The following is a 22,776-nucleotide window of genomic DNA, read 5'->3' as shown; positions in this document are numbered from 1 at the left end:
AAGACTATGGAAGTGTATGTAGATGATATGTTGGTGAAGAGCTTGAATAAAGCGGATCACCTAGAACATTTGAAAGGGGCTATTGAAGTCCTGAGATCGGATAAGATGATGTTAAACCCAGCCAAGTCTGCCTTTGGGGTTGGCTCCGGGAAGTTTCTGGGTCTAATGGTCTCCAAACGAGGTATTGAGGCCAACCCCGATAAGATAAAAGTTATCCTAGATATGGAACCACCCAAAAGTGTAAGGGACGTTCAGAAGTTGACAGGAAGGATTGCAGCCCTCGGAAGGTTTGTATCTAAGTCAGGAGATAAGTGTATACCCTTCTTCAAAGCATTAAAGGTCAAAAATTTTGAATGGACGGATGAGAGCGAGGTGGCCTTTGAAGAATTGAAAAAAATATATGGTAGAGCCACCTCTTTTATCAAAACCAGTAGAAGGTGAGATCTTATATGTGTACTTATCCGTATCCGAGCAAGCATTGAATGCTGTACTCGTTCGAGAGGAATTAAAAAATCAGAAACCAGTATATTATGTGAGCAAGGTTTTACATGGAGTAGAGCTCAATTACTCGGTGATCGAAAAGTTTGCTTTGGCCATGATTACAGCCTCGAGAAAGTTAAGACCTTACTTTCAGTCTCATAACATAGAAGTCTTGACAGACCAACCTCTTCGTAATGTTATCCATAGCCCGAAGGCTAGCGGAAGATTAATCAAGTGGTCAATTGAGCTCGGGGAATTTTATATTCGATACAAGCCACGAACGGCGATTAAGGCTCAAGCTTTACCTGACTTCCTCGTTTAATGTACTATTAGCAACCAGGAAGTCGGGGGGCAGGAGGACAAGGTGGAAGAACCTACTAAGGAGGAGAAACCTAAAGAATATTGGCTACTATTTTTTGACGGGGCTTCAAAAACAAAAGGTAGTGGTGCAGGACTAGTGCTCCAAAGCCCTGATGGCTTTACTGTGGAATACGCTATCAAGCCAGACTTCCCGACTACTAACAACGAAGCTGAGTATGAAGCGCTGATTGCTGGACGTGGTTTGGCTAGAACCTTGAGGGTGAAAAACTTGAAGGTCCGCGGTGACTCGAAACTTGTAGTCTTCCAAGTGAATGGTGAGTTTAAAGCTCGTGAAGACACTATGTTGAAATATCTAAGGATTGTAAAGACTCAAATGGTACTATTCGAGGAATGTATAGTAGAGTATGTGCCAAGAGAAGAGAACACTAAGGCTGATGCCTTGTCACAATTTGCATCCTCTGATGATGAGGTTTGCTCAGGAAGCGTTTACTATCAGGTTATGAGAACCCCAAGTATCGAAGCAAAGTTAGTTGCTCCAATCGACACAGGGGCCACCTGGATGGATGAGATTAAGTTGTATCTGGAAAACGGTCACCTGCCACTAAATGCCGATGAAGCACGAAAATTACAGGTAAGGGCCCTTAAGTATGTACTCATTGAGGGAATCTCATACAAAAAGTCATTTGTGATCCCTTACTTGAGATGTTTGAGGCCGGATGAGGCTCAGGAAGCCCTTAGAGAAGTTCATGAAGGTGTGTGTGGACAACACCTTGGAGGAAGGGCATTGGCTCATAAAGTCACCCGCCTTGGATTTTATTGGCCAGATATGCTGAAACATGCTCAAGACTATGTGAAAAAATATGACCGATGCCAAAGGTTTGCACCAATTGTACGCAACCACCTGAAATGTTGACATCCATTAATACTCCGATCCCTTTTGCAATGTGAGGAATGGACATTCTTGGACCGTTTCCACTTGCTAGTGCGCAAAGAAAGTTCATGTTAGTAGCAATTGACTACTTTACTAAGTGGATTGAGGCCAAACCCATGACCAAGATAACCACCAAGCAAGTTGCTCAGTTTGTGTGGGAGAACATTATCTGCAAGTATGGAATACCTCGAGTCATGGTAACAGACAATGGGACTCAGCTCAATACTGCTGAATTTAAAAGTTATTGCGAAGATTACTCGATCGAGCTACGCTTTACCTCAGTTGCCCATCCTCAAGCTAATGGACAGGCTAAAGTGGCTAACAGGATAATCTTCGATGGATTGAAAAAGAGGGTTGAAAAAGCCCAAGGGTGATGGGCCGACGAGTTACTCCCAATACTTTGGGCATATCGAACAACTTGTAAGGTTTCAATTGGAGCAACCCCTTTCCAGTTAGCTTATGGAACCGAGGCAGTAGTGCCACTTGAAATCACGCACACTTCCTCTAGGGTCTAGCTGTATGAGCCAGAAGCCAATGAAGAAGGTATGAGACTTGCCCTTGATATGATTGATGAAATCTGTGATGAAGCTCATGCTAAGATTGTGGAAAACCAGAAGCGAGCTTCTTACTATTACAACCTACGGGTTAAAGAGCGATACTTTCGAGAAGGAGACCTGGTACTTAGAAAGATTGAAGCTTCTAGGGTAGACCCCAAAGGCAAGATGGCTCCAAATTAGGAAGGTCCCTATCAAGTTAAGGCCGTTGCGGGCCATGGCTCATACAAGCTCCAAACCCTCGAAGGAATTGAAGTGTCCAGGAGTTGGCATGCGACCAACTTAAAGATATATTATATTTGATATCTACTCTATGATAGTAGAAGTTAGTAGTTATCACAGAAATAAGGTCATGTTGACCACTGTCATGTAGTTGATTTCGAAAGTAGTTTATCTCTTTTACTATGATATTAATAAAATTCCCGAGGATTCTTCACCTTGATTTTCTCAAGTATTATTAATTTACTTATGTTTTCCCGAGTAAACCATGACAAGTGAAAGTCAACAAACCCCGAAGGGTTGACCCAATCATTAGATAATGAGTTGAAAATCCTAAGTTATGGATTTATGAGCAAAGGCAAAAATCCTAAGTAAAAATTACTCTGGATTGATTTCAACTCATGAGTCAAGGGTTAAAACCCCGAAGGGTGAATTATTCCTAGACTTGGTGTCACAAGTTTTAGTCTACTTATCTATTCTTTAAAGATTGATTTAGAAATCCTAAGTGGCGGGCAAACAAAGTAAATAACTCACAAATAAACGAAGCTGAGAATTAACTTAAATAAATAAGTTGATAAAAGTTAACCCCGAAGGGTACAAACATTCGAATAAATAATTAAAAAATAAGCCACGCAGGGCTAAAAAGGGCCTAATCTAGGGAAGCCCATCGTCGAAGATGTCCTCCTCCTCTTGTTTCTTGCCTTGGAGTTGGGCCTCATCCTCGCCATCTGGGGCTTCCTCATCTTGGGCCCCCTTTTCTTTGTCTTGGGCTTTCTCCCCGAGATCCCCTTCATCCTTGTTGGGCGCCTCGATCATCAAGTTCTGAGATGGGTTCTCCCCATCTTGGGTGTTAGACGGAAACGAGTTCGTCAGTTCCTCGACGGCCATCGGAGAAGGAGTATTCTTTCCGGGGAGCCGAGGAACTGGAAATGGTTCCAGGCTAACACCGTCGATTTGAGAGCTGAGTTCGTCGATAATCCTCTCCCAACACGACTTAGAGGTCTCGGGGAAGCTCAAGTCATACTCCTCCGCAAGGAGGTCTTCGAACTCCTGCAACGCCTTGAAATCGGCGATCGCCTCCCGGAGCACCCTCTCTAATTCCGCCTCCAAAGCGCGGACCTTCTCCTGCTCCGCCTCCATTTTCCTGAACCGCTCGAAATTGGCGGCCGAGGATTCGAAGTAACGATCGCGGTCACGTTCCGCTATCGTCTTCTCCACCCTCACCGCATTCAAGTTATGAATGGCGGCTTGCAGGTAAGTGTTCATCTGCACGATAAAACAAAATCGTCAAGAAAAATTCTAAGTGAAATAAAGACTAGCATGAAAAAATCCTAAGTAAAAGAAATAGCTTATAGAAAATATTGGGCCTTACCGTAGCCACGGCTTGGGCCCCTAGCATCTCGATCTGAAGATCTTCTGAGGATTCCACCAAGTGGGCCCTATCCCGGGGGTGACCATGTTTTTGAACCACTCAGCCGCGGCCCGTGCATCGCCAACTATGGTGTCCTTATTTAAAAGGCCCCATTGGACCACATACGGGCTTGGATCCTCATCCACCGTTGTGGGCCTTGGAGTTAAAAAGGCCGGGATCTTCTCCACGACCTCTGGCTCCCCCTCTTTTCAGGGCCGTTTGACCCGTGGGATTTCGGCCGCCACGACCTTTGACGCGGCCTTTTCCCTCTTCTGAAAGATTGTTCCCAATCTTTCTTGGGCTGCAAACGGAAAACCAAGAACAAATTAGAACACATAACAAAAATAAATAAATAAAAGGCCTAGGAAGTGAAAGGAAAAAGGGAATACCCTCTGGGCCTAAATCGCTCAGCACGTGCTCTTAGAGCGAGGCCTCAGAAACAAACAAGGAACGGTGGTGAAGGCAATCTCCAGTTAAAATTGTGATAGCGGCCTCCTCCTCCACCCCTAATTTAAGGGACCTTACAGGCCCATCCTCGGCCTTGCTAAAGTCCGAGTAGAAATAATCGGCCCAATTCCCGTCGTCCAAGTACAAATAGAACCATTGCTTCTTCCAATGGGTAAAGGAGTCGGGGACCGTACCCGAAACAAATATACTACGGGCCAAGCTCCTATATTGGATCTTGACCCAACCCTCATCGTTGGGCGCATTCACAAATTTAAATAAATATCTAAAGACCGAAATGCTGGGCTCGATACAATGTTTCCTACATTGGACCAAGAAACAGTAGATAAACTTCCAGCCATTGGGCTGGAGTTGAGTTGGACAAACGCGGGCCTCATCCAAAAGTCTAAATAGAAATGGGGGAGGGGGTAACCTAAAGCCCGCATAAAAGGTTTCCTTGTAAATTCTTATGGCCCCAGGTTTTGGGTAGCAGGCTCGATCATTTGGGCCTAGGGCCACAGCCCTATAAGGCCTGTTAATGCCAAAAAGATAAGCAATGGCATCAAAGTTCTTCTGATCATACCTAGAAGGATATTTGTATGCATCTAAATGAAGTAAATTTGGAAATGCTTGGCCGAATTTACTTAGCAAATCCCTAAGACAAACTACACTAGCATGAACGAGGGATTTTTTACCTCTATTAGCACGCGAGCGAGCCATAGTTGGTTGAGAAAGCTGGGATTGTTGAGATGATGAAGAATCCGCCATTGATCTTCAACGGGTGAAGGAACAAAACCCAGAAATTGATGAACACAGATGAAGATTGGTCGGAACCTGGAGAAACTTTTGAAGATCGCCCGGAAACTGGACTAGATCTTGAAGATCGGCCGAAAACCTGGAAAATCTTTGAAGATGATCGGAAAAACGCCTGAAGACTCGCCGAAAAACTCGAGGAAACTAGAGAGTGTTTGAAAGGATTTGGGCTCTTAAACTAGGAAGCTTTTATGTGAAATGAGAAACGAAGTCTCAAGTCACACATTATATTGAAAACTCTCAACCGGTTCACTTGCCGGTAAACCCTCGAATTCACGGGCTACGCACGCCAAGGATACATTGACTTAATCCACCTTATAGGCTATAGATAGCCACGCCTAGAAGACATGTCTCCTAGGCGTGGTATGATTCTTGCCTCCTTGGCGTTGTTATGCACGCCAAGGACACAACAACTTGATCAGCCATGACTGACCTAATTCAACCACGCCTAGGAGACATGTCTCCTCGGCGTGGTGGGTTACACGCCTCCTTGGCGTGGCAAAGCACGCCAAGGGAGCATCGACCAAAACCATCCATGACTAGCTTAATCCAACCACGCCCAGGAGACATGTCTCCTTGGCGTGGTAGGTTACACGACTCTTTGGCGTGGCAAAGCACGCCAAGGAAGCCCCTCCCAGTTGAAGGATGATTTTGCTAATTAAAGAATTATTTAATTCTTTAAAAATGGTATAAAAATCCCCAAAAATTAAGAAACTATATGGGAAAATCCTGAAAATTCAAAAAAAATCAGGAAAGTTAAGATTTAATTTCAAAAAATTATTTTGAAAATTATCTAAAGGCTCGAAAATTCTAGAAAATTGGAATTTAATCACAAAAATTCCGATAAAATAGAATTAAGCCTACGAAAAATGCGGGGATACCCGACAACAACCATCTTGACGAGAAATTCAATAAAATGCACGATGTATGATATGAAAGTCACAAGAAGTGTTCGATAAAGGTCGGACAGCCGTATGAAAACCTCTATAAACTTTCGATAAATTACCACGAAATTTGTTGAAAGTTGGGGGGTAAATGATAAGGATTGGAATAATTATTTTAATGGCCCAATCCAAGAAGGCCCGGGTGGTTATCTAGTTACCAGAAATCTAGCATTGGCCCACTAGAGGCCCGAATCTCACATATGGATTACTAGGAGAAACCTAATTAGGTTGGGGCCCAATTAAGGGTCCAGCTATGAATTTAAATCCTGCAATGCAACTAACTCTCATGGATAAACGTCCAAGAACCCGAGATAAACGTCAACATTCGAAGATAAGAGTTCTGTCTTATCTCTTGCTCCGAAGCATACTCCGATAAGAAGTCTAGTACACAAAATCATACTTCCACCCGACTTTTGACTCCGAAGTGCCTATATAAAGGGCTCAACCCCTCCAAACTAGAACTACGTTTTCGACTTGATTCTTCTCCAAGCAGAAGATACGTAGGCATCTCGCACCGAGACCAGTCCAAAGCACGAATCGCTCACACCCCTCGTTTTTAGATCCACAACAACGAGTTTGGTCAGTTTGGTCACGGCACTGCAAAAAAATAAAATCATATTGACGTCGAGTTAATTAGTGTTGGACGACCTATATTTAGGTGCCACATAAATCAAATACGAAAAATAATCACAAGTATACAAGTACCGTGACATGATAAGATAAATATTGAAATTTTAATTTGTAAAAGCACAGAAGAATCAATTTTATTTGTTATTATCAAGATTAAGAGATTATCCTATATCGTCGCAGTTCCTAGGTTCGATCATGACTCATCTCGAGAATTTATTAGAACAGATACTCGTTTACAAGGTTATAAGTCATATTTGTCAAAAAAAAAAACATATGGATATGATAACCGTCACTTATAAATTTTTCCGAGAATTATTCGGGAGTTTAAACATTTTCCTAAAGTATCCTGAGGATTTCATGTTTTGATTGTCAAAATTCTATCGTCAAATTTTTGACATGACGGTATATTTGGTGAAAACGTAGTATCTACTTTTTTCTCAAACACTTTTATCACTTATAAGTCTTAACTAGCTCCTGACTTTTATTTTACTTTTTTATTTTAAACAAAAAGCACTTATTTTAAACTCACTCAAACGATCTCGACATTATCTACAAGCTTCATGTTTGATCGGGAAATAATGAGTTTGGCTTATGTGTTCAGAATTTGATCGAGTTTTGACCAATTTTTTCAACCAAGATTTTAATACATCAGTTTTGTTATGAATTTTAAAATATAATATTTGATTTTGATTTTGTGTGAATTCTTGTAAATATATCAGAGAATTAATATAGATTTTCTAGGATTTAGGCACAATGTTTCAAAATTTCATTGATTTTTAGCAGAAATTCAAAAAAGTTAAAATATAGTAAACAATCCCAAAAATCCACCATTATATGAAGTCCGAAAAAATCCATCAGTATTTGAATATTATCACTTTTTAATGGATTTTAAATGATCCCAAATATATATCATCGGATATTAAAATATAATTTAAAATCCTGTTTGAATATCACCAAATATTGTAGCATGATTTAAAATTCTAATTGAATACCCCAATATTCTGTTATATTTTTTAAAACCCAATTGAATAGACCTCATTATTTTAATTAGTCGAAATCCTCTTATCAACTCGAGTCGGACTTTGGAGATGACTAATTATCACAGTCTTGAGTTTGTGTTCACTTGGATAAAATGAGACATGAAATAATAAAATTAAATTTGATCACTAAAAATGTTCATATTTTTCATTTTTTAAATTATTTTATGTCAATTATTTGAACTAGAAATATAATTTACATATTTCGAAAAGAACGTACATTCCACTTCAACATCATATTTCTCAACAATCTTCATGATATAAAAAAGGGGTAAAAGCGAGTTGAATAGGTACGACAAACAACATGATCATATTCGGCTCGAATTCATAATTACTCGTTCAGATTCGGTCTGAATTCAAACTAGAATTATATAAGTTTGTTCAGGAATATCAATATTCATATTTGGCTCGGCTCAAATGGTTATCAAATCACTCATATTTGTATATTCGTATTTGAATTCGTAGAAGATAAAAAAAAATAGGGATTATTCGGATAATTATTTACTAAAATTATATTGATATAAATATTATTTATATGATATATATTTTCCACAATAATATATATGATTTAAATTCGATTCGGGTATTTTCATTAAATTTGTATATTTGAGTACTTAGTTCAGTTGAATTATTATAAATAATATATCTGGTTATCAAAATGGCAGGATCTAACTGGGTATTCATTCAAATTGTAAAACGGGATTCGAATTCACTCATTTTTTTATACGAATATGAATTATATTCGTTTTTAACAATTTGAATCTAGGTTCAAAACGGAATTACTCAGATTATTTTTCAGCCTTAACAAAAAATCTAGACTCGCTTATATTTTGTCATTATTTTGTCATTATTTTGTCATTATTTTCATATTTCTTCAAAAAAAAAAAATTATATGATTTTTCATTTCATTATTTTCTCGATTCATTTGAATAAAACTACATCTTTTCATGAAGAACCTTGAGATCTACTCAGGCAACCTGGACGATAAGATTTGCATGCTATTACGTGAGTTCGTGGTTTATCCGGTACACACCAAAATATAGCAGCTGCGGGTTCGTACGTTAAAAAAAAAAAAAAAAAACATCTTTTATAATGACACAAACGATTTCCCGAGATATAGGCATATAGCTCAAAGTTATAAAAATTACCGATCTAAACAAAATATATGATTAATTCTTAAAAAGATTTTATCAATTTACCAATTATATTTTAATTTTAATAAAAATCATTGATTTGAAAAAATATTCGATAAATATTGAATCATTAATTTAACAAATTAGTTCAGATTAATACTAAATTTTACCAAAAACCCGAAGAAGATAAAAGATTTAAAAAAGAAAGTACATTAACGTCTTGCCTAATCAGTTACTTGCTTCATGACTCGAAACCTACCGCACCAACCATGAAAGAAAAACATCCAACACAACTAAAACATTGGCGCCTACTTCTAAACCGGGTTCACTCTGAACCGGTTTTCTCCTACCCTAATTTCTTCTAAACTACCCGCTCAACACTAATTAAACCGGAACCGCAAACCCATCATCCCCGTCCTTCTTTCGCCGCATTTCCATCACTTTCCGGTGATTGTTGGAGTGAATTTCGCTCGAAAATGTGGGGCTGCAAGCTGGTCTGTACTCAGGCAAGAGCCGACCGGACTTGAACCGGACCCCACAAGCGTTACAAAGCGTTTTGGGCCCGAGGGGACCGGTTCTCCACTGAGGGGTCTTCTGAACCAGACAATGGCTGCACCGTCGCGGCTGCGCTTCAGTGGCTTGCTTCTTTTTGGCCGGCGGCTTGCCAAACACAGACTCGGCTGACTGAGCCAAGTCGTTGTAGAACGCCCAGGGGTTCGAAGGAGACGCCATCGACGTCGTAAGAGACGACGACGATGTAGATGATGACGACGAGTCAGTGAGCGAGTTTGCACCGAGTGACCAGACCCGGACCCCGGTTCGAGTTCTCTTGCTTCTTGCCTTGGTATGAACCGTTGTGAAAATTGTAGTTGGTTTCGGAGTTATTTCCGGTTCAGAGCACTTCACGACCGGTTTAGATGATATTGGTGCGGGTGGAACTGTTAATGAGTAACCGGCAGCAGTGTCATCCACAAAGTGTGATAGCCACTCAAGGTCCGCCACGTCATCCGTCTGAAATCATAAATATCGATATTAAATATCACTCTCATTTAATACTCGTTCACGAAATGAAAATTAATGTATTAAATACTGTTTGTTTAGTTACAAATATCTTAACGCATTTAAAACAATGTTTGTGCGAAGATTTTTATAATTTGATACTTATTTTTTAAATTTTTTAAATATTTTACTTGGTTTATTTAAAAAAAAAAAGGTTAGCAATTTGAAACCCCCACAGATAAAGCATTTCTTAACAGCACGCAATTCAAGGAGCGAAAAACATAAACTCACCGGAAAACAAAGGTCGCTGCCGGCAGCAACAGAACCGGGCGACGGTTCAACTTTAACCTCCGGTTCACCCACCGGTTCATTTTCCAACAAAAGCGTTTCATCTTGCTCATTGTTTTGTTGTTCTTCATCAAACAGAGGCGCTTCGGAGAAATCGAGGAGATTATCGACAAAGAAATCATCGACAGTCTGTCCATTAGCCCAGAAATCATCTGACAACGTTGGCGCCGCCGTGGTCTCAGCAGAACTGTTCTTCAAAGCCTTTTGAACACACTCCATTGTAAACCTAAACAGAACAAATTCAAAAAAATAATTAATAAATATATTACAGGGGTGAATAATATGTAAGTGAAAGGAGAGAGATGAATTAACCTGTGAGAGAGAATTGAAAGAGAAATACGGTGGAGAAAAGAGGGAATGAACGAGGAAAATATAAAGAGGGTGGTGCGTTGGGTGAAGCATTCAATGTAATTAAGTGCGTATATGTTGTCCCGTTTCTTATCTTTTCCTACTGTTTTCTGTTGTGCCTAGATTATCTTTTTCCTCGCTTTGTTTCTTTTTCATGCTTGATTAACTTTATTCAGATTTATTTCGATTATTTTCAGAAATAAAATCAAGATTTAGATCTCAATAATATGGTAGAGATATTTATGAGATTTGGATTTTTTTTCAGGATTGCAGATACATGTATTATGTGACCATAATCCTGTGGACTTTTTTTATATCTTAAAATAGATTAGGGATATGTGTACACATTATCTTTATACTTTAGTGTAGATAAAGTTTGATATGTTAGTGATTAATGCATTATTTGAAAGATTTTTTGACTAGTGATTTTGGATTTAGATATTGGGTGGGTTGGATATTATTTATTAAGGATATTATGATTTTAAATTTGAATAGGTTATTATGTTTCGATGCAAGATAAGAGTTTTAGGGGCTATTTGGATTTTGGGTGAGTTTAAAAAAGCGACTTTTTACTTAAAATATATAAGTGGAGTAAAAGTGAGAAGTAAATTAAGACTTATAAGTTATTAAAGTGTTTGAAAAAGAAGTAAAAATCCTGAAAAGAAATTAACATTAAAAATTTTTATAAATGCTTCCGATTCTTTCTTTTTTTTTTGATAAACCCGAAATAATATTAAAAACATAGGCTAAAAGGCCTTACAAATGGGTCTGGAAAATAAGAAGCTAAGATCTTTTTTATTTGTTAGCCAAACATGCTCCAAATTAAAGATTTGACTTTTTATATCCTGTTTTTATTTAGTTAAATGTGGTTTTTTTGAGTTCTTATTATGGCTTGTTTGGCTATCATGCTTCCTCCTTCGTGTCGCTTGACAAAAAAGTAAAATTGCTTATTTTGAATTTTTGAAGTGAGAAGCTAACAGGGGTATATTCGATTGAGATTTTAATGGATTGATTTTAGTCTATTGATTTTAATGGAATATATGTGATTTTGATTTTGCGTAGATTTTTGATCAAATGTCGCAGAATTGATAGGATTTAAGTATAATGTTTGAAAATCTCATGGATTTTTGTGGGATTTCAAAAAACTTAAAATACACTGAAGAATGTCACAAAATCCATCGTTTTATGAAATCCAAAAAAATCCATCAGTATTTGAATACCATCAGATTTTAATAGATTTTAAACAATCCCAATTGAATACCATCGGATTTAAAGTATAATTTAAAATTCTAATTAAATACCACCAGATTTTGTAGCATAATTTAAAATCTCAATTGAATACCTCAAGATTTTAATGAATTTTAAACAATCTCAATTGAATATCCTTGGATTTCATGAATGAAAAAAATGATTTAAAATCCCAATTTAATACGCCCCTGTAAATGTGAGGAATACTAACCTTTTTGGATATTTTTTAGTGATTTGTATTTTATTATCAAACTTTTAATTTTATAATGTGTAATAAATTTATTCATTAATAAAAAAATTTGTATTATAATAATATAATTATATATTTATATATTATATATATATTTAAATTCGCAAACACTCAAATGAAATATGGATAAACAAATCCAAACACATTTAACAACTTATAAACTAAATTGACTTATCACTTATAATCCACATTTACACATATTATAATAATCTACTCATATGTTTAATAATAATGTATGATAAATATACATCATTCTCATAAACTATAAACATTTGTAATTATGTTTCGAGATAGTATTTTTAATTTATCTTGCTTGTAAAAGCAAAATTCCAATTGATTATTTACACTCACCGTTTGCACGCATTTTGAGATTTTTATAAAATATAGTTTCATAATATTGTTCTAGTTTTTTTTAATAAGATTTAAACCTTAAATTAGTTCAATAAAAATAAATTTTGGAAAAAATAATAAAATTACATTTTATAATAATCTAAAAATACGTGTAAAAAATAATGAAAAGAACTTGCCCGAACACTTTTTAAAATAACCAGCTCTGAAATAGCGGTAACAAAGACAAAGAAATCTGGATTCTCTCTTTTGACTACTCGTGAGTCGTGATTCACCGACTGCCTAGATTGGCGGTGCTATTAAAGGTTTGCATAAGCGGCATTTCAAGTTTTAACAACTTTCCCGCTCTGCTTGTTCCATATCACAAGGCCATCTTGTATTTGAATGATTAAAATATTTAAAAAAACAGGCTCCAAAGTCCAAACTGCATTATGAACATCAATAGAAGTATAGAACGGAAGTGTTTCGTATAAACGAAATCGAGGGAGTACATTTTAGAAAGAGTTCTACTACTTTAATCACAAAATTGAAGTTTATGAAAAAATTCTTCAAAATTTTAAAATTCATCAATCTGTTTTAAAGAAACTAGTACCCCTCCTGTCCCACATGCTTTAAACTCTAAATCAAACAAAACTAAATATAAAATGATTAATATTTTATTTTTCATTTTATTGAGAATTTGTCAAAAATATTTTTATTTTTTAGTCATAAATATTGCTACATAAATCCATTATTTCACACAAACTTGGAATTATATTACATTGAAGAGAGAAGAAAAAAGTTGTAAAGAAAACGAGATATTTCCCTGCAGAAAAATTTAAATAAAATGATAAAGTTACTTATCAATCAGTGATGTTAGATTAATTAAAAATAATACTGAGCAGTTGTTATTGTTTAACCACCTTAGAAAATATGGGACACTACAACAATACTACTATAATGAATATGGGACATGGCATGCCTTGAAGCAAAAGCGTGAATACAACTACACAAGTACTCAGTAATGAGTTGCATTTGGGCCCGGCTTTTGTCCCCCAATCACCCGTCTTCTTTCAACTCAAATGATTCCTTCGTTTTCCCCAAACCTATTTGCATCGAGGATGATAGTGTGGTGCTTATGACCAGGTATGTTTAAAAAATTTGAAATCCGATCTGATCTGATCCGGAAAAAAATTTGAAAAATCTGATCCGAAAAAAACTCGGTATGGCTCGGTCCGGTCCGAGGGCCTAAAACAGACCTAGTATTTTCAAAAAAATTCGGATAAAATCCGGATTTTTGAAAATTCCGGACTTATTATAACTAAAACCGGGCCTAGTAATTTTGGAAAAATCCGGCCCGGCCCAGCCCAGCCCGATTTTTAAAAAAGCCCGGCCCGATCTGATTTTAAAAAAATCTGGATTTTTTTGGCCCGGTCTGGATCTTGCCTGAACAAATCTTTTGTGCATCTCTACTTATGATCAAGGATACCTTTATAAAAAAATGTAATATATTTTAAAAAAATGTAATTATCATGTAAAGGGGTTAATTTTTTATTTTTTATAATAAATTTTTCTTATATTTACAAAAATATTAACCATATAATTGGAATTATTAATTTTAAATACTATAAAAAGAAATTAAACTAATAACTTTATTCACAAAAATAAAGGTTTAATAATGAATAAAAACTCTCTTGAAAATGTGCACTATAAAATCTAAGTGTTAATATTAGTTACTCCTTCCGTCCACTGAGTTGTACTCATGGCAGTAATCTTATAAGGCATGTAATTAGGGCTGTAATTCGGGCCGAGCCAAGCCGGTCAAGTATTAAACGAGTTCGGGTTCGGGTTTTTTTAAACGAGCCGAGCCGCTCGTTTATGTTAAACGAGCCCAACTTCTTGATCGGAGTTGACTCAGTTATTATACGAGCCGAGTCGAGTATACTCGTGAGTTACACGAGCTGGTATTTGGCGAGCCAGGTCGGGTACCCGTTTATAATACAACTGGGCCAGTATCATTTAGAAGCCCAAGCATATATTTTTAAGCCCAACAGACAAGAGACAACAGGTCTGTTACATGTATCATGTAATTAAATCCCTAAACACTAAACAGTCTAAACTACATACGAAGACTACTTTCCTCTTTCGAAGCGACTCGCGATTGACTTCCACCAACACCGACACTGTTGATTTCAGCTAAGCGCCTGAGTCTCTTTGACTACAGAAAATCAAAGGGGTACCAACTGATTTCCATTTCCTTTTACATCGATTCGCATACTTATATATTATATTTATATATACATGTTTTTTGTGTGTATAAATTATATAATCAATAATCAACTGATTGTCATGTGTCTGTATTGAATATACTATATTGTCTTTGGCAAATAGTCAGGTAGGCAGGAAAGCCTAATTTAGTAATGCATATGTAAAATATTTGCAAAAATATATATTTTTTAAACGAGTTCGGGTTCGAGTCGAGCCGAGCCGTTTTTTCGAGTTCGAGTCGAGTTCTAATCGAGAATCGAGTATACCCGGCTCCACTAGTATAAATAAACGGGCAGATTTCTCTTGTCGAGCTCGACTCGTATATATCGTCAAGCCGAGTCGGGTACACTTAAACGAGTTCGGGTTCGGGTAGCTCACGAGCAGCTCGGCCCGAATTATAGCCCTACATATAGTCAATATTACTACACACATTCATAGATCTTTTCATTATGGGAGTTTTGTGTAGATTACCATTCACATTGACAGCATTGATAGGAGATATAGTAGATTTCTTACACACATGAATAAGATGATGAGAACAGCCACCGTTATTACATAACTTCCTAGGAGCGCTCTTTACCTTGATTGATTCTTATCATTCATGTTCTTTGACTTTATATTCACTGTATCGACAGCACATTCAGAAGTTGTTGTCGGATTACCCTTGACAGCATCTTTTGTTTCTACTGTCTTGACAGCAGATACAAAAGTTACTGTCTTAGGTTTCCTCGAGACAGTTTCTTTAAAAGTATCTGCCTCAGCTTTATTGACAGCATTTTCTAAACGTGTTGTCTAACCGTGTGAAGGAATAACTTGTTAGATATAATTGATGATTACTAATGTTCTTAAAGTTTGTTTTAGAACAGGAGTGATCAGAGTTTAAGCTGGAAGCTGATCAGAGTTTAATAAAGTCTGATCAGAGTTTACATAGTCAAGACTCGTCAGAGTTTACACGTGGAAAGAGCTCAGAAGCGGATATACTTCAAGGAAGGATAGAAGCGGAGGAGTGATTTGCTGACTATGGAAACCAAACAGAAAACAGTAGCAATCTTTGATTGATAGAATACATAGCTGATTTATAGGATATCAAATCAGAGATTGATTTTGTAACTGTGTATATATAGACACAGATTAGGGTTACTCTATACGAGTTGAGTTATCGAGTATATTTTACAGAACCCTAGCAGCTCTTAGTGATAATATATAAATCACTGAGAGAGTTTTTGTAACCGATTAAGCTTTGTGAATAAGAGTTTACTGCTTTCAATCTCTTATATTGTTATTCTGTGTGATTGATTGTGTTCATTATATAAACTAATATAGTAAGTTAATAGGACCTAACAAGTGGTATCAGAGCCAGGTCTGTTAAGATAACTACAGTGAGATCTTAATCACAATCATGTCTGAAAAATCACAAGCTTCGTCTTTTAGAGTTCCAGTCCTTAAGGCATCTGAATATCCAGTCTGGAAAGAGAGAATGATTATATTTCTAGACTCTGTCGATCCAGAATACCTTGACAGGATCTATGATGGACCACATATGCCCACCAAGCTCTCTGTTGGGCTTGGAGATGAACCTCAGAAGATGGTTCCGAAAGACAAGAAAGATTATACCCCTGAGGACATCTTGTCAATTGGTAAAGACTCAAAGGTGAAACACCTTCTGCACAGTGCCCTTGATAATGCAATGTCTAATAGGGTGATTGGGTGCAAAACTGCTAAACAAATCTGGGATGCTCTGGAAACCAGATGTCAGGGAACTCAAGCCATCAAGAAGAACAGAAAAACCATCCTTACACAGGAGTATGAGCACTTTGACTCAAAATCTGGTGAGTCCTTGACAGATCTGTATGACAGATTTGTCAAACTGTTGAATGACTTATCTCTGGTGAACAAGGAATATGATCTTGAAGACTCAAACCTCAAATTCCTTCTAGCTCTTCCTGAAAAATGGGATTTGAAAGTCACTACAATAAGCGACAATCTTGATCTTGGAGAAATGTCTCTTGATGATGTTTTTGGAAGACTGAAGACTCATGAACTTGAGATGGAGCAGAGGAGCAAACGTCATGGAGGCAAATCAAAGTCTGTTGCTCTAAAAGTTCAAGAGGAAGCTGCTAAGAGCAAAGGAAAAGCTCATGTCACAAAGTCTGACATTGAGTCATCAAACTCTGATGACTCAAACTCTGATGTTCCCTCAGACTCTGAAGACAGTGATGATGAGATGATGCAGTTAGCAGCATTGATGGTGAAAAGCTTCAAGAAGTTGGCTTACAAAAGTTTCTCAAGGAAAGACAGAAACTCTGACAGAGTTAATGATAAGAAGAACTTCAGGAAGAATGAGGGCAAGGAAGGAAAAGCTGGAAAAGCTGACAAGTATACCTGTTTCAACTGTGGTGAAAAGGGTCACTTTGCATCTGAATGCAAGAAAGCCAAGAAAGAAAAGGAAAAAGCCTTTATCACCAAGAAAGGAAACTGGACAGATACATCTGATTCAGAGGAAGAAGTCAATTATGCTCTGATGGCAAACACTGACAACAACTCTGAATCTACTACTAAGGTACCTCATTCTACTCTTGCCTTTGATACTGAAGATATAACTGAGTTAAGATTGTTCCTTAAAACTTTGCATATCAGCTTTAGAGATCAGACTTTAGAGAATGAAAGATTAAAATCTGAAACTCTAAGTGTAAAGAAAAGGAATGATTATCTAGAAAAAGAATTAGTTCAGATGTTAGAAGTTCAGAAAGACAGAGATGATGCTGTCATTGTCAAAGATGAACTATTAAAGAGGTATGCATCTCTTCAATCAGAACTTGCTAAGGAAAGGGATATTATTAAGACATGGACTAATTCAGGCAAAACTACTCAGGATATCTTAGGTAGTGGAAACTGGAAGAAGGGACTAGGTTACACTGATAACTCAGAAGCTGAGTCATCAAAAACAGAGTTTGTTAAAACTGAAAAACCTAAGGTTAAACCTGTTAAATTTGTTGCTGAATCCTCTAAGTCTAAACAGAGTAGACCAGAATCAGAGATTAACAACAATTTAAAATCTGATAAGCCCAAACAGGTTAACATAGGACTGATGACTCAGAAACAGCTTAAGCATAAGCTTAAAGAGGTAAAGCCTGATAACAAAGACAAGGAGCCTAGGAAAAATAGAAATGGCAAGGTTGGAATAGACAAGAGTAATAACTACATGCCTATTCCAAATGCACCTAGGAAGACATGCCATAACTGTGGAAATACTAATCATCTTGCTAATTTTTGCAGGAAGAACAAGGACATTAACTCCTTACCTACAAAGTCTGGAGTTAGAAAAAGTAGTATTAGATATAAACCACAAGATCCATGTTTTCATTGTGGTAGTTTATGGCATTCTATTTATACTTGCAAAGAATATCATAGTTTGTATTATGATTATTATCAATTGAAACCTTCTTTGAAAAAGGTTAATAAAAACTCTGCAAGTACAAAATCTGTTTCTAGTACAAACTCTGTTCCAAAGTCTGTTAGCTCAAACTCTGATAATAATAATTCCGCTGCAAAAGCTAACAAACTTAATAAGGCCAAGGGATCCAAGCAAGTCTGGGTCCTTAAAACTAACAATTAGTGGTCTTTGTGATTGCAGGGCAACAGGAAGAATATCCTAGTCTTGGACAGTGGATGTTCAGGACACATGACTGGAAATAAGGCCCTGCTGTCAGAGTTTGTGGAGAAAGCTGGCCCAAGTGTTTCTTATGGAGATGGCAACATAGGAAGGACTCTGGGATATGGCAACATCAATCTTGGAAATGTCATCATCTCAAATGTAGCTCTTGTTCAAGGGCTAAAACACAATTTACTCTCTGTCAGTCAGATCTGTGACAGAGGATATCATGTTGATTTCTATGAAGAACAAAGTGAGATAGTAAGCAAGTCAACAGGCAAGGTGGCAGTGATTGCTCACAGACATGGAAACATTTATGAAATCAACTTGCCTACAAACTCTGAAGGAAAAGCAATTTGCTTATCTACAAGAATCTCTGCAGAAGAAAGTTGGAAGTGGCACAAGAAGCTCTCACATCTCAATTCCAACTCCATAAATAAGCTTATAAAGAAAAAGCTTGTGAGAGGACTCCCTGAATCACTACTCACTTCAGATGGTCTATGTGATTCATGTCAAAAGGCCAAGCAGAGAAAGACATCCTTCAAGAGTAAGACTGAATTCTCAATAAAGAAGCCATATCATCTTCTACATGTTGATCTATTTGGACCAGTTAATGTACCATCCATTGCAAGGAAGAAATATGCTCTTGTCATTGTTGATGAGTATACTAGATACACTTGGGTATATTTTCTTCACTCTAAAGATGAAACAGCTTTGCATCTGATGGATCATGTGAAGCAACTGGACCATGGATCTGAAGACAAAGTAAAGATCATTAGAAGTGATAATGGAACTGAGTTCAGAAATTCAACAATGGAAGAGTTCTGCAAAGAAAGAGGTGTAGTGCAACAATTTTCTGCACCTGGAACACCACAGCAAAATGGTGTAGTTGAAAGGAAAAACAGGACTCTAATAGAAGCTGCCAGAACTATGCTTGATGAGGCTAAATTACCTACTTATTTCTGGGCAGAAGCTGTTCAAACAGCTTGTTTCACTCAAAATGCAACACTGATTAATAAGCATGGCAAGACCCCATATGAGATGGTGAAGAAAAAGAAGCCAAATCTGAAGTACTTTCATGTATTTGGGTGCAAATGCTTTGTATTGAAGACTCATCCAGAACAGCTTACCAAGTTTGATTTAAAAGCTGATGAAGGCATTTTTGTAGGTTATCCTCTGACAACAAAGGCCTTCAGAGTCTATAATCTAAGAACCAAGGTGATCATGGAATCCATACATGTGTCATTTGATGACAAGAGAATTATAGGTTTAGCAGATATGGATGATCATGAAGAACTGCATTTTGAAAATGAAGAAATATTCTCTGATTCGACAAACTCTGATGAACAGTCAAACTCTGACTGTGAGCAAAATACAACAAACTCTGGTGAAAATTTACAAGTTCATGATGATGAAGCATATGTTGAGGGGGAGCATCAGAATGTTTCAGACTCTACCCAAGACTCAAACTCATCAGAGAATGCTGACTCAAACTCATCAGAGAATACTGATTCAAACTCTGATAGCACAAATTCAGGGGGAGCTACAGAGAAAGATCAACAGAATCAAGAGAGCATGGATCAGGGGGGAGGATCCAATGATGAAAGTAGCCAAATTCCACATGCTAGGAAGTGGACAAAATCTCATACACCTGATTTGATAATTGGAAATCCAGAAGCAGGTGTGCAAACAAGGACAGCTACAGCAAATGAGTGTTTACATCATTGCTTTCTGTCACAAACAGAACCTAAAAAGGTGGAGGAAGCTCTTCAAGATGCTGACTAGATTCAAGCAATGCAAGAAGAGCTAAATGAGTTTGAGAGAAATAAAGTCTGGATCCTAGTACCAAGACCTAAAGATAGATCCATAGTTGGTACAAAATGGGTTTTCAGAAACAAAACTGATAGTGAAGGTGTCATTACAAGGAATAAAGCAAGACTTGTGGCAAAAGGGTATTCACAACAGGAAGGTATTGATTATGATGAGACATTTGCTCCAGTTGCAAGATTGGAGGCAATTAGAATCTTTCTGGCCTATGCTGCGCACAAGAAATTCAAGGTATTCCAGATGGATGTCAAGAGTGCTTTTCTTAATGGGAAACTGGATGAAGAGGTATATGTTGAACAACCTCCAGGATTTGTGGATCCAAAGCATCCAGACTATGTCTACAGATTGGACAAAGCTCTCTATGGACTAAAGCAGGCTCCAAGGGCATGGTATGAAACTCTAGCTCAATTTCTTATTGAAAGTGGATTCACTAGAGGTACCATAGACAAAACCTTGTTTTATTTGAATCATGGTAATGATCTGCTTTTAGTTCAAATCTATGTTGATGATATCATTTTTGGTTCCACTAATGCTAAACTCTGTCAAAGATTTGCCAAGCTCATGCAGTCTAGGTACCAAATGAGCATGATGGGGGAACTCAGTTATTTTATGGGTTTACAAGTTAAACAGACTGAAGATGGGATTTTTATCAATCAAGCCAAGTATACCAGAAATCTCTTGAAGAAATTTGGTATGCAAGACAGTTCAGCTGCAACTACTCCTATGGCAACAGCAACCAAGCTAGACAAAGATACTGGTGCATCAGTGGATATCACAAACTATAGAGGAATGATTGGATCTTTGCTTTATCTGACTGCAAGTAGACCAGACATAATGTATGCCACATGCCTATGTGCAAGATTTCAGGCAGATCCAAGAGAGCCTCATCTGGTTGCAGTAAAAAGGATATTCAGATATCTCAAGGGAACCACATCATTGGGATTATGGTATCCTAGAGAATCAGATTTTAGTCTAATTGGATACTCTGATGCAGATTTTGCAGGTTGCAAAATTGACAGGAAAAGCACAAGTGGGAGTTGTCAATTTCTGGGTGGAAGACTTGTTTCTTGGTACAGCAAGAAGCAAAAGTCAATATCAACATCAACAGTAGAGTCAGAGTATATAGCTGCAGGCAGCTGCTGTGCTCAAATTCTTTGGATGAAGAATCAATTGTTGGACTATGGGTTATCCTTTTCTAAAAATTCCTATTTATTGTGATAACCAAAGTGCTATTGCTATGACAGGAAACCCAGTTCAACATTCTCTGACAAAGCACATCAGTATAAGATATCATTTTATAAGGGAGCATGTGCTGGAAGGAACCATTGAACTTCACTTTGTTCCCACTGAACAGCAGCTAGCAGACATATTCACCAAACCACTATGTGAAGCAATCTTTACTAGGCTGGTGAATGAGCCAGGAATGATATCAGGAACTGAGTAAACATAATGGTCAGATCTTTCAAGTTTAAATTGTCAAATTACCATATGTATTGCTCACAAATTTGCCATGATATACTCTGTTTGTTATACTCTGATTGTCATTCTCTGATGATATACTCTGTTTGTTATACTCTGATTGTCATTCTCTGATGATATACTCTGTTTGTTATACTCTGATTGTCATTCTCTGACGATATTCTCTGATGTTTGTAAACTCTGAATCTTGATAAATGATCTCATTTTATTTCTTTGAGACAAATAACCTGTGAAGATACTATGAAGCATGATCTGAATTAGTAATCATGAATCTCAGTTAAGTTCTTCAATCTTGATCTCAATTTTGTGCAACTGTATTACACAAGAAGCATGTTAATATAATTGAGACTCTTTTACTTCACATATCTTAATTATAAGTGAGACTGATTAATTTGAATTTTCTCTCATTAAATTAGAGATGCACAGTGGTTATAAACTCTGATGACTTTATATCTAAGCCAATACACCCCATGTAAAGCATAATGTAACGTAACTGTAATTACGATAACTCAACACAACAAAAGACAGGAAACAATACGTAAGTATTATACAGGAATCTACAGGTTGGAGATTCGATACGAACAGACAAAGACAATCCAGATATCTGAGACAAGCATCCGTCCACTGAAAGAAGTTCATTAATATGTTCAAGCCTCAGTGAAGAATAAAGTTCAATGTGTCTGCTATCAAGATTGCCTGAAGATCAAGTATCAAAGACCAGAAGATTCCAGTACATTTTAATTTGATTATTAATAATCAAATTTATCGAAGCAACATCTAACCCGGAATGACTGATCAAGTATATTATCAAGCAAAGAATTCAAGGGATTATTTCAGTTCGAGTCGTTCGTGAACCAGACCAGTGCACAGGACGTCAGGACGTACGAAAGCATTCAGTGGATTCGATCAACGAATTAATTGATCAAGTCAATCGAGCTCTCCAGAATATGCTGCCAAGGAACTCACTATTATATATATATATATGTTAATTGTGAATTACCTGAATTTAATTAATTCAGGTAATTAATAAACAATTAATAATATATATATATAATAATGCAATTTTGTCTAAGTGCTCAACACTTACACAGGGGAACACAAGGAGTATTGGGC

General features: G+C 37.1%; 1 protein-coding gene across 1 annotated transcript; it reads right to left on the bottom strand.

Moving 5' to 3' along the window:
- Positions 1 to 9,111: 9,111 nt before the first annotated feature.
- On the bottom strand, positions 9,112 to 10,718 carry LOC108220560 (GATA transcription factor 6). Its single transcript, XM_017394361.2, has 3 exons — positions 10,577 to 10,718; positions 10,208 to 10,490; positions 9,112 to 9,928 (listed from the first exon to the last, which is right to left on the bottom strand). Exons 2-3 carry the CDS (start codon positions 10,481 to 10,483, stop codon positions 9,302 to 9,304), a joined length of 903 nt encoding a protein of 300 aa, XP_017249850.1. The 5' UTR covers positions 10,484 to 10,490; positions 10,577 to 10,718; the 3' UTR covers positions 9,112 to 9,301.
- Positions 10,719 to 22,776: the final 12,058 nt, after the last annotated feature.

The sequence above is a fragment of the Daucus carota genome, chromosome 5 (genome assembly GCF_001625215.2).
Source record: "Daucus carota subsp. sativus chromosome 5, DH1 v3.0, whole genome shotgun sequence".
Lineage (NCBI taxonomy): Eukaryota > Viridiplantae > Streptophyta > Magnoliopsida > Apiales > Apiaceae > Daucus > Daucus carota.
Note: the sequence above shows the minus strand (reverse complement) of the source record. Positions and strands in the feature narration are given on the sequence as shown.

Excerpts from the sequence above, each read along its gene's own strand:
- LOC108220560 (XM_017394361.2), bottom strand. The coding sequence starts at position 10,483 with ATGGAGTGTGTTCAAAAGGCTTTGAAGAACAGTTCTGCTGAGACCACG. Across the intron at positions 9,929-10,207 it reads GCAGCGACCTTTGTTTTCCG|ACGGATGACGTGGCGGACCT; the intron begins GTGAGTTTATGT and ends TTATGATTTCAG.